Source organism: Drosophila nasuta, unplaced genomic scaffold (assembly GCF_023558535.2).
Source record: "Drosophila nasuta strain 15112-1781.00 unplaced genomic scaffold, ASM2355853v1 ctg16_pilon, whole genome shotgun sequence".
Lineage (NCBI taxonomy): Eukaryota > Metazoa > Arthropoda > Insecta > Diptera > Drosophilidae > Drosophila > Drosophila nasuta.
The window spans coordinates 641,726-655,090 of NW_026869398.1; the positions used below are offsets into that span (position 1 = coordinate 641,726).

The 13,365-nt window shown below is 41.3% G+C and overlaps 1 protein-coding gene across 1 annotated transcript in view; it reads left to right on the forward strand.

Annotated features, from left to right (window-relative positions):
- Positions 1 to 13,063, forward strand: part of LOC132797666 (synaptosomal-associated protein 25-like) — a 121,782-nt gene extending 108,719 nt beyond the window's left edge. The window contains 1 exon segment of the mRNA XM_060809419.1: positions 11,986 to 13,063. Within this exon segment, the coding sequence (XP_060665402.1) occupies positions 11,986 to 12,048 (63 nt within the window). The 3' untranslated portion in view covers positions 12,049 to 13,063.
- The last annotated feature ends 302 nt before the right edge of the window (positions 13,064 to 13,365 follow it).

Consider the following 13,365-nt stretch of genomic DNA (forward strand, 5'->3'; position numbering starts at 1 on the left):
TCGACAGGAGGGTGGAAAGTTCCTCGAACGTATGTTTAACGGAGGAAACCGTTTTGTAGAAATGCGTCTTGAAACTCTTGACGCCTGCTTCCCAGAGACCCCCCATGTAAGGGGCACCAGATAGGTTGAAAAGCCATGCAAGACCTTGATGGCTGTGAGTGGTGAGAATCAGGTTGCGGGTGCTCTCCACAAGACCTTTGGACAGAATTTCGGAGGCTCCGACGTACGTTTTCTCGTTGTCAGAGTACATGTGAAGAGGGCACCCACGCCGTGCCACGAATCGGGAAAAAGCTTCCAAGAACTTCTCCGCTGTCAGATCCGTGGTCGCCTCAAGATGAATTGCCTTCGTGCTGAAGCACACAAAGACACATATATAACCCTTCGTAATCTTGCAGCCCCGTCCGACGTATCTCTTGACGTCGAAGGGACCGGCGAAGTCTACTCCGGTGTTAGTGAATGGTCGCGAAAAGGTCGACCGAGCGATTGGGAGATCGCCCATCAGCTGCGACTGGAGCTTGCGGCGATGTATCACACAGGTCTTGCATGCCCCAATTAGTGTCTTTACCAAGTTCCTTAGCTTGGGAATCCAGAACTTGGTTCGGACCAGCCGCATCGCCAATTGGTTGCCTCCATGGAGGGAGACTTGATGCGTGAACGAAACCAGGAGGCGTGAAAACACGCAGTTGAACGGGGGTATGATTGGATGCCGTTCGTCGTAAGATAAGGAGGTGGACGCTCTTACGCGTCCACAGGAACGCAGGACCCCTTACTTGTCAAGAACGGATTCATGCTTAGAATATCACTTGACCCGTTTAAACGGTTATGGGACCGGAGGGAAGCACACTCTTTCGTGTATACCCGATTTCGAGCCTGTACTATAAGCTTCTCCTGAGCTTCTGCAAGCTCTTGAGAGCTGAGAGTCTCTAGAAACGAGACCTTGGGATGGCGGCAACGCTGGGCAAACCTTCGCACATACGCAAACCCTCTAAGCGCCCGATCGAACCTGGAGAAACGGTCGAGGAATTCCTCACACAGGACTTGCGCTGCATGGACCTTCACCGCTCGACACTCCAATTCAGTATCGAGCCCAATGACTGGTGAAGGCCACTGCGTGCGTCAGACATTCAGGCCCCTGCCACCAAAGGCCAATAGCTCTTGCGGCGAGACACCACGGCTCGCCAGATCGGCTGGATTGTGGAATTGGATTTTTGCGCCGGCAGTGAACTTGGTCCATCTGGGAATGCGGATGTCCTGCAAGGACGAATAATTCTGCAAAAAAGTGGTCCACTGCTCTGTGAGATCCGCCGGTAAGCAGTCGTCCCAGCCGATTTCTTGCTTCCAGATTTCCAGCAAAAAATCATGGCCCAAATAACAACGGCAGCAACCCAACCTGCTGGGTTGAACAACTTGGCGATCTGTGACAGCTGGTGAAAGATGGTTTGGACACCATCTCGGCGGTGACGAAAAAGAACTCGTCGGACGTGGCCCGCCATCGATTACCTAGCGTCTTTGCGACACTAGCTTCGTCGATCTCGAGGAAGTCTGCACAGAGCAAGTGTTCCTTAGGGATTCCTTGCAGCACAACTTTCGAGTTCGAGGTCCACTTACGCAAAGGGAACCCAGCACTCTCGAGCGCTGTTCAAAGCTCATCTATAGCAGACACCGCAGCCTGCTTAGTGTGAGCTCCTGCTAGGACGTCATCAAAGTACATATAATTGGCGATGATGTCACTAGCTAGGGAGTACCGGTCGCGAACATCACTCGCAAGTTGATGCAGGACGCGGAGCACAGTTCACTCCAAAGATGACTGTGTTGAGTTCAAAGTCGCACAACTTCTCGTCTCGAGTACGGAAAAGCAACCTTTGAAACCGGGTGTGTTTGGGGTCCACAAGGATTTGCCGATACATCTTGGTGATGTCGGCGTTGAAAACAAATTGGAAAAACCTCTATTTCAGGTTTTGAATGGTTAGGTCAGATTGAAGGATTGGCCCAGTGTGGAGGATGTCGTTCAGACTATTTCCGTTTGAAGTCGAGCTGGAGGCGTTGAATACAACGCGAAGCTTTGTGGTGGTGCTGTCAGGCTTGAAAACAGCGTGATGCGGCAAATAATAGTTGCCGGAACTGGATGGGGGGACTTGAGTCATATGACTCAAATCCAGATACTCCTGAATAACGGAGTCATATTGTTCCTTCTCTTTAAACGGCACTCGTTTCTCAGGAACTGAGCGAGAGCGGTAGCCCTCGAGTGACCCAGGTCAACGTGACCAGGATTGCGGAATGGGAGCGTGTCTATATAACCACCAGTTGAGGCTCGCATGGTCGTGGCGTTGAAATTAGCTTCACAGACAAGGTCAGACTCTTTCGATTGGCTAGCCGGAAGGTCCTCCACCTCCCAAAATTTGGAGAGGTGTTCCTCCAATGGCGGAGTTCGCTCGACGGACAGTCGAGCCGAAAAGGACGAAATGGACTTAGAAGTGGATCCCGACACAGGGCCAGTCAGGATCCAACCGAAAATGGTCTCTTGACCGAGGAGTGTCCCACAAATGTTAGGATGAGAGCCGCCGAGCAGAATGGATGGGATATCAGGATATCAGCGCCTAGTAGCACATCAATCTGCGAACTCTCAAAGAACTTGGGGTCTGCCAACTGGATGCTTGGCAGATTTTCGAGGAGTGTTTGTGGGACTGTACATGAGGGCAAATTCCCCGCTAACTGGCGGAGGACGTACGCCGACGCCTTAATCTGCAAATCGGGTCTGACCGGGGAGCCAATTAAGAATTGGCAATACTTTCGGGGCTGGGCTGCCACAGCTTGACTCAGCCCAGAGACGCGGGCTTGCACGGATGTATACGGCATCCTCAAGCGCTTGAACAACTTTTCTGAGAGGAAGGTGGCTTCTGATCCGGAATCAATCAGAGCCCGAGCTGTATAGCGGACGCCGAGATGGCATACGTGAATGACAGCTGTGCTGAGCAGAACACCTTGCGTGTTAACTGCCATGAATGATTGGACGTTAGCTGACTGGGTGGAAGTGGACTGTATTGGAGATGGAATCGAGGTTGTGACTGTCGGAGCCGGGTTCACTCGATGCAAGAGTGTATGATGACGACCCTTGCAAGTAAAACAGCTGTGCGCACTTGTGCACTCGGCCAGGATATGGCCTCTTGCAAAACAATTTAGACACAGCTTCTGTTGCTTTATATAATTGACCCTATCGTTGATACCCATCTGGAGGAAACGAGGGCACAAGCGAATCGGGTGATTCTCCCGGGAACACAATTTGCAGGACTGAGTTTTTGAAGTCACGCGACTCTCAAAGGAGTTGACCTGCTTGGCGACGGGGGCCTCCTTGCGTGAGGCCCGTGAAACCGTCGGAGCGCTCGTGCTGGCTGACACTTCCGCTATCGCTTCTAGGGTGCGATACCGCTCTAGAAGGAAAGCGTTCATGTCAACCCACGTTGGAATGTCGCTCTTATTTTGTATGGACTGTTCCCAAAGAGAAAGGGTCAATTTGGGGAGCCTCGACGAACACAAGAAAACCAGGATGCAATTCCAATTCTCCGTGTTGATCCTTGAGTGCTCTAAGGCCGTCAGGCACCCTTGAATGGTGCTCTGCAACTCCTGAATGGCTGCACCCGACTCTTGCCCAATGGCGCGCAAATTGAAAAGGATCCGCAGCTGACTGTTTACGGCAACCGTTTGTTCTCGAAACGCTCAGTCAAGCTGGACCACGCCGACTGAAACCCTTCATTGGTCAAAGGAGATTTTAACACAATGGCATGGGCTTCACCGCTGATCTTGGAGTTGAGATGGAAAAGTTTCTGAACTTCCGACAGTCTTGGGTTTTGGATATATATATAGTGGGCCAGCGAGTGTAATCGCCTCCGAAAACTTCGGTGTCGCACGGAGGTAAGCGACACCATGTGGACATGAACTGCACGGCTTGCGGTTGTACGGGTGTACGGGGAGTGAGTGCCTGGGTGGCATCAGCTATTTGCTCACTTAACTGAGCGGAACTGAGCTCATAGAGAAAGTAGCAGTAATCATATTTTGCCTGAATAGTAGGCAACTCGTCTGTCGTCATTTCATCCGACATGACGCAGGAGCAAGCCTCGTACTCCTTCTCGACCTTGTCCCACAAGGCACGCATCTGGTCCCTCCGGACCTGGCACGTGTACAGGGACGGGCTGTCAGTAGAAGGCTTGTTGACTCGTCGCAAAGTGACTGATACGGTCCGTTGCGGCGATGAACTTGGTCAATGGTGAGTCTACTACATTGAGTGCCATTTTTCTTTGCGAACGAGTAACAATTGGCAGCCGAGGGATTGGGACGGAAGCAACCTTGGTCTTTGGATCAGACGGAGGTTTCGTAACGAGGATCAGAGGCTTGGTACTGGAAGTGGGCGAAACACTAGCTGACCGTGCGGGGACCTCCCTTTTCGTGTGAACCGGCGATGTGCTGGATGCACGAAGAGCCGACTCCTTCTTGGATCTTGGCAAAGGGGGTTTAATTCAAGTTCTAGCGGCGCTAGTAGAAGGCACGGACAATTTAGCTTTAGTCTTATCGGGTTTGCCCGATGACATGCTACGCACGGAAGATGTGAAAGTAACTGGGCGCTTTTACAGTCCAACAAGGACACGGACAGTATACTATATTCTTTTGAAAACCAGAAAATCAACAAAATATACCAAAAAAATACCAAATGGAACTTGGTTTTTTCTAGCAGGAAAACGACCCAGATGGTAGAAACGAGACGGAAAGAATGTAGCAACTAGTAAATAAATTATACCAAAAAATACTAGAAAATACCACAGGCAGTGCTGAGGTATTTTACACCCAAATGAGTACGGATTGCGGACACAGACGACGAAAGCAAAGGGATGCGGCGGTGGAAATTTCCCGCGACAATCAAAACAAATGTTCGTCGAAAAAGGCAAGAACAAAAAAAAAGAGTGCACAAACGTGGCCAAAACTCATTTTTCGCAAGTATTCAAATTTCCGTTTTTTTAATGTTACCATGTTGAGAAATGATCAAATCGCGATATTGAATACATAAAATGTTAACTTAACAGTTTACTGTTAAAGTAACAGCTGTTAAAGTAAGCTGTTGCAAGCAGACACCACGTGCTGTGTTAAATGTTAAATTTGAGGTGCAATTTCAAATTGGCATATCTCCCACAAAAAATCATTAAATATTTAAATTCAAAAGGAATATTACTTCTTCAGGTTATTACTATGTGTTGATACTAATATGTTGCGTGTTTTGTTCGTATTTTTCTAACAATTTGTATATTTAGCAAGTGTTGTCCCCTTGTCACTTTTCGAAAGAAAGTTGAACTTTCCAAAAGGTTTTAACTAAAATGTTCAAATTTGTTCAGTGAGTGTCCATATACATGTTGTAGATTTGTCAATTCTGAATTCATAATATGTAAGCTCATTGCGTTTTTTGCGGTTTTTTGTGTAATTTTAATTATTAGGGAGCAACATTTTGATCTGAATTGCAGAACTGCTAGAAGTGTGGCGTAAGCAAGGAACTTTTGCGAGAAACAAAATTCCATATACACCTTCATAACTTGTTGATCTTGCAGCCCTATTAAGATTACTTGCGTTAAACCCTGAAAAACCGTCACTTTTCGCAAAATGATAAACAAGCCCTTGATCAAGCCTTTGCGATTTTTTTTTTCTTGAATAACTTTCATATTTTTTGTCCGATCTGGACCAAATTTGCAGGACGCATTTGAAATAGGACATTCATGCTGTGTTCCAAAATTGGGGTCTCTAACTTGAAAACTTGCTTTAGGTATTCGCTTTTTTTCGATTTCTGTGGGCGTTGACACGCCCACTTTTTTAAAATACCTTTCTATAGTAATAACCTTCATTATACAAGAAACCTGCATTCAAAAATCTTGTTAGTTTCAAAAATTTTAATTTTGCCCACAAAAACGGGTCAAATTCAACATAGTGCACTGGCTAAGCAGTCGAAGTGCACGTATGTTGGTATGTAAAACAAGAGAGCGAGAGCAAGCGCGGCTGCCAGCCGTTGCGGACAAGAGCGGGTGCACAAGAGTGTGTGTGTGGTGAGAGAGCGAGAGCAAGCGCGGCTGCACGCCGGTGTACGATGTCGTACAGAAACAAACGAATCCTATTTTGGCAAGAGCAAGCACTCGGCATTTATTGTTATGACATACAAACATATTGATAAAAAGATCAATAAAAATACCTTTTCTGACTCTTTACGAAAAGCTTCAGAGAGAAACCGATTTATGGGTTCTTGAATGAGTTTGCTCGCGCTTAGAGCGAAACCGTTTTTATACCCGTTACCCATAGAGTAGAAGGGTATTATAACTTTGTGCCGGCAGGAAATGTATGCAACAGGTAGAAGGAGGCATTTCCAACCCCATAAAGTGTATTTATTCTTGATCAGCGTCAACAGCCGATACGATCTATACGATCTGTTATAATATTTTCCTAACCTATGGGTAAGAAGGAAGACAAATATGCCGTCGAGAGACGAACCCCACCCAAGTGCAGCTAAGTTGAGCAAGCAAATTCCAAAGACTGGACCATGACGGAGGCCCGCAGAAAGAATATGGAAAGGGAGAAGCGTCGTACAGATAAGACATGAAGAATAAAGTTCAAGAGGTGCTTCAAGATCTGAATATGAACAGATTACTCAATTGTCCATCAGAGATCTGAATGACTTGGTCAAGAGATTTAGCATTCAATTCAACTTGTGAGCAATTAAGTTTTTGCTATAGGTAAAACTGGAACTAATCTAGCAAAATGTGTCTGAAGCGCCAATAGTTAAGTGTATGAGTGAGTCCTTCAGATAAACTTCAACCACTAATTCAGAAAATCAGCACTACACTACTAGTGACCGCATGACGATAATTTACTTGATAGCCCAACACAACTCGACGAACTCTAGTAAAAGGCATTTGCTCAAGCTATTCTTCGAGAAAACTCAAAAAAACTTGAAACTCAGATGTTCTCGGTTTAAATTTTTTGTTTATTTCTTTATTAAGTGGAGAATCTGCACAGCATATTTAAAGTACTTTAACAACACAGGCGAAGCAAATATAACAAAAAAAAAAAAAAACCAATCCTCAACACAAATATGAGGATTACATACAAATTAATTGGTTTGGCAAGCCTTGCCCTTTAAGACACCTCAATGGTCTCGCTGAAAGTAACTTCCAAGCTAGTAGGCTGCGATGTCTTTGAAGTTGATCACTATAACGGCTTGTGTGTCCGCGAGCCAGGGCAGTCTGTTATGTTTCGTAGTAACCGATTCTGCAACACCTGAATCCGTTTATAGTTGGATTTGGCTGCGATCTCCCAGATCTGAATACCATAAAGCCAAATTAGTAGGATGTAATGCGCATATACTGGTTTTGCATCTCAGCGCCAAAGTGCTTCGCTTATGCATAATCCAGTGCAGTTTTGTATCCTTAGGTTACATTTCTTAACTGTGGCTTTTGAATGTGGCCCAAAGGTAAGGCGCTTGTCCAGTGTAACGAATAGCTCTTGTTCGAAGGCGCCTTTTACTTTTTAGTAACTTTCTACCTTCCCTTGTGAGAACAATGCCATAGCTTATAGGACGAAAATTAAGATCAGGTGGTGTATAATCAGAAACAGCTAAAGTATAATCAGAAAACATATAAAGAGTGATCCATTAAGACCTTTTTTTCAATAGACTTTTTCGTGCGTTTCACGAGTGACTCGTGTCAAGCTATCATGACATTTCTATTCAGTAATGTTTGGCAAATCATCATGGAAAGACTCACACCGCAACAACGGCTCCAAATTATTCAATTATTATTACGAAAATCAGTTTTCTGCGAAAAAAGTTTTTCGCGTAATTTGTGCAACATATGGTACGCACAATCAGCCTTCCGAACCACTGCCAATACCATCCGCAAATTCGCAATATACATACGTAATTGGATGATAGGCGACCGAATAGAGCACATTCAGACCGAAGTGAGGAAAATATTGCGGCTGTAGTCGAAAATGTGGCTGAAGACCGCGAAGAATCGATTCGGGCCCGATCTCAACGTTTGGGCTTATAGTACGGAACAACTTTTGCACAAGGATCTTGGTTTGCAGGCTTACAAAATCCAACTCGTGCAAGAATTAAAGCCAGCAGACTTGAATTTGCGATTTAATTTCAGTCGATGGGCTCTGGATCACCTTAACGAAAACTCAGTTTTCACGCCGAATTTTGTTCAGTGATGAGGCACATTTCTGGCTCAATGGTTACGTGAATAAGCAAAATTGCCGCATATGGACTGATGAGCAACCTGAAGAGACTCTTCAACTTTCGTTACATCCACAAAAATACACCGTTTGGTGTTGTGGAATCATCGGTCCGTACTTCATCAAAAATGAGGCCAGACAGAACGTTACCGTCAATGTTGCGCGCTATCTAGCCATGATAACGGAATTTTTGCTGCCTGAAATTGCAGCCCATGGTCTCGACGACATTTGGTTTCAACACGACGGAGCCACTCCCCACACAGTGCGCGAAACAATGGGATTATTGCGGAATCATTTCGGCGAGCACTTAATTTTACGTTTTGGACCTGTCGGTTGGCCGCCTAGATCGTGTGATATCACACCTTTAGACTTTTGTCTTTGGGGCTACGTGAAGTCAAAAGTCTTTGCCGATAAACCAGCTTCAATTCAGGACTTGGAAGACAACATCACTCGCGGAATTAGGGAGATTCCGGCCGAAATGCCGGAAAGAGTGATCCAAAATTGGACCTTCCGGATGGAGTACATAAGGCGCAGTCGCGGCCAACATTTGAATGAAATTATTTTCAAAAAGTAAATGACAATGGATGTTCTTTCTGCACATAATAAAGATTCGGCCATCCAATTTCAATTTGTGTGTTTTATTTACAATTAAAAAAAAGTTCTTAATGGATCACCCTTTATATTATCAGTTAGAGTTTCGTCTACATGCTCTATGTCTTCTTTGGAGTCCAGAATTGAATTTTGTTAAAAAAAAGAGTTATAAAGAATTTGTTTAAAAGTGAGAGCAGTATGACTTGTGATTAACCGAGGACTTGGTCTGACATTAGTACCATATGTTAGCAGATTAACAACAAGGGCTATGTGATCAGATTCCAGGTTACAGCATTGGCAGATATCTATTTGAGAATCCAGTATTCCATGATATAATGCGAAATCAATGCAAGTAGCTGTGTGTCTAGGTACATATGGGTATCGCGTTGGAAGCAATACCAGGTGCGCATTGCGTGAAGTGCGCATAATTCTTATCCATGCTCGCGGTAGATCAAACACTGCTGATTGCCGAAATTTTTGCAGTTGCCATAGTGAAAACTGTATTCCTAGTAGCACTAGCAAATGTAAGCGTTGTGGTTATGGTACTAATGTTCTGAGTTACAGAATCACTAATGATTTCTGACCGCACCTCCAAATGTGATTAACCAGCAACCTGGTGCATTTTTTCATATTCAAACTGTTTATTGCAAAGCTGAGAGTTAGAAAAAATATTTCATATTCCATTACCAAATATTTAACTAAGTAAATATTACTTATTAGTTGCAGTTTGGCTTCGAACAGCAAAAGTTTCAGTTTAGTTTTGTCAAGAACAAAAGTCAGATCGCTGGACAGATAAACGCAGATTTTAACATATTACCCCTCTTGTGCGGCTGTGCACAGAGTGAGGGGTACTACCCAAGTCTTATCGCACTACAGTTACATATGTTTTTGTTGTTGTTCAGCTGCCGGGATTGCTGAAGCCAGCGTCCGAAATTTTACAATTGTCATACGAAGAGTGTGCAAAAGAGAAACTAAAAAAAAAAACAAATAAGAAAGCTACAGTGGAGTACACTCGAGAGATACCCGTTACCCATTTTGAATAAAAGAAATATATTTTGCGGTATTTTTCTTAAAATATACCGAAGATACTGAAAAATACTAAAAATATACCAAATGGTATATGTAGTATATCGATATAGTACTACACTCAAAATATACTATAGACGGCACAACATACTAGATTGTCATCCAAAGCAACTAAGACCCCTAGTAAGTAGTCGTAGTATTTCTTTAATAACTTCCACAATTTTTATCTGTTCGCAACCAAATTTTCCGGAATCATTACTACTATAGTAATTAGTATATATACAAAAATTCTAGCTTTAAAATTACGCTTGTTATTCGATTTTTTTGATTTGCGGGGGCGGAAGTGGGCGTGACAAAAATTTGAAACAAACTTGATCTGCGTGAAAAAAAAAATAAATGCTGTCGAGAAAAAATTATAGCTCTATCTCTTATAGTCTCTGAGATCCAGTGTTTCATACGGTCGGACGGACAGACACACAGACGGACATGGCTATATCGTCTCGGCTGTTGACGCTGATCAAGAATATATATACTTTATATGTAGGGTCGGAGATGCCTCCTACCTGTTACATACATTTCCTGCCGGCACAATGTTATAATACCCTTCTACCCATGTGGTAGCGGGTATAAAAAAACAAACGGGAATTACACTTGCTTTGCTTTGTGTTTGCTTATCCGCAACACAACCGATCTCATCAAGAGCAGATTATCGACTTCTCGATTTAAATGAACTTTAATAGAGGTTCTAAGATTATGGCGCAGATGCCTATTATTTAACTTTATTTTTTTTTTATTGAATCTTCTTTTTGGCTAAGACTAACAATAAGTAATTAAATCATACACTTAATATTAATTAACAGTACTCTTGCACTTTAATTGGGATGCAGACCAGAGTATCTGCGCAGCCTTCGGAGTTTCCACGCGAGATGGTTTTGGTTTTGGATATTTTCTTGTGTTCGGCTATTACATCTCTTACAGGTTAAATATTAAGATCTTTCTGTATATTTCGTTTCCAATACCCCAGTGATAATTCCCAAAATTTAACTGGGCTCCTTTGAATCTAGTACTTTATCAATATACCTAAAATAGCCGGTTTAGTATTTGTGGTATATATTAATTTGGTATATTTTGCAATTAATATCACACAATTTTGCTTTCATTCAAAATGGGTAGCAGGTCAGACGAAGACCAAATGGACTGGGCATCTTAAGCGCACCTAAGAATAGCTGTATTGTAGTGGATGTTATTATTTTATTATTAATTATTCGGATAATTTCGATATAGCTCGACCTGCGCAAGACTTCCACGCTTCTCCCGAAATAAAAATTAAAGAGATGAAATTTTATGATTTATTTTCAGGCGTAAAATTAGGTGGGTGAGAAGAAATTTTCGAAAAGGCACGATAAAAATTATTAGCAGTTTTCCTAAATGTCACAAAAGGGACATTAGTCATATTTGGTAAGATTATCATCATGTTAAATAACGCAATTCGTTCGTACGCAGATGATTTCTCGCAATTATTTAAACGGAATCATATCAGGGTATTGATAAAATGATAAAATTACTATCGCTAGAATGCAGAGGAAATGCTCTTCGCTGCTTCCTCCAGCTTTGGTACAGGACTGACCATGTGGTTTGTGGAAAACATACTAGCTTAAGTTTATAAACTTAGAGTCGCGGACTCGACTGGTACCAGCAGATGAACTTATTGGCCGGATTCTCCACGAATAGAATACGTTAAAATACGTTGAAATAGGGCTCAACATCGCTAATTGCATAATAGCGGCTTGGGTTTATGGCTTGTACTTTTTACACCATACCATGGTTTTATTTATATTTCTACCTATGTAGGGTTCATATTGTTATGAGTACGAATGGTAAATACAGGACATTTTTCAAAATTAATTTAAAGTTATACGAAGTGGATATCTCTATACGGAGATGGTATGACGAGTACCAGGCTATATAAAGAGCTGTAACAATATGTAAATTGTAATTGTATTTTTCAAATGTAGCATAGTATTATATTCGTTATATGATACATGCACATAAATATTGATCCAAAATCTGATTTCATAATTACCCTAATATATATTTTCTTTATTTCAGGGCGAATCAAACGAAGCAAGAATAGCAGTCGCTAATCAAAGAGCACACCAGCTTTTAAAATAAAGTGATCTCAGGGAGATGAAATGTACATATAAACAGATTTTTGTATATGATCTTCGATTTAACCTTTTTTCAATTTCATGGTTTTGTGTAAATGATTAGTGCTCCAGCAAATAAATAAATTACACAAGAACTTTTTCGAAAATACTTTTGTAAAATTACAATACGGCAATGTCAAAAGTTAATTCAGTATACATATATACACGATACAATGCTCAAATTTATAAGGACTCTCACTACTGTCGACATACAATACTCAAAAATATTACGTAAATGTTTATTTACCCACTTTTTTCTTCACTCCATTTCTTATTTCTGAAATTACAATAATCGATCAATTTCTAAACTTATTAAGCAATTTTGGTATCTGAAATATTTAATGGTATGACAAAAAAACAGTAAACTAGTCTGTAATACATAAATATGAGTTGCGCAATGCCTCCAACACAGTAAATGTATCTTTAAAAACCATGTTTGTTTTGTTGCCACATACCTACATTGCTTATGATGTTTTTTATTTTAAAACGATATCTACCATATATATGTAAGCAACGCTTTTCTTGTATGCATTATTACGAAAAATACGCGTATTCTTTGTTGACAGAAGATATTCAAAAACTTTTTTAATTCATTAATTTACTTCTGAACAAATTTTTAATGTAAAATAACAAAATCCTACATCATTCAGAAGATTAAAATAATAAATTGTCTATCCATACATATTTAACAAAAAATATTTAAGGCTGTAAAATAGAAAAAAATGTTTTTAAGAATGTAATAAATAATTTACTCTCACATGTTTCTATTAAAAATATACTACAAATTTGTAGTACATTTCTTTTTTTTGTAAGATAAGTTAAATTAAATTAATTTTAATTAACAATATTATTAGTAATAATACGAGACGATATAAGTAATATTTTTTGCTCACTTGAAAATGTTACTAAAAGAGTCTCAAGTATGTATAGGTAACAATTACAAATACATTCCGTGTTATTTTCTAAATTAAAATAAATTATCGTTCAAAACAAATTTTTTTTATTTTTATTACGCAAAGATCATCTAGCGATACCTGAACGATAAAGAGGAATAGCAGACAGTCAGCAACTGACTTTTATACTCTTAACTACTATTTCTCTGCTTTACCTAACGCACGCCTGATTGTCAAATTAGGATTACAGGACATGTTATATTACATTGATCTTATGTATTTTTGATATGCTAACAACTATTATTAAATTTTATATTTATTTATTTATTTACTTTACTTGGACTTTTGACAACGTCACCTTATTACCGCGCGGACCTATGATGATGTAC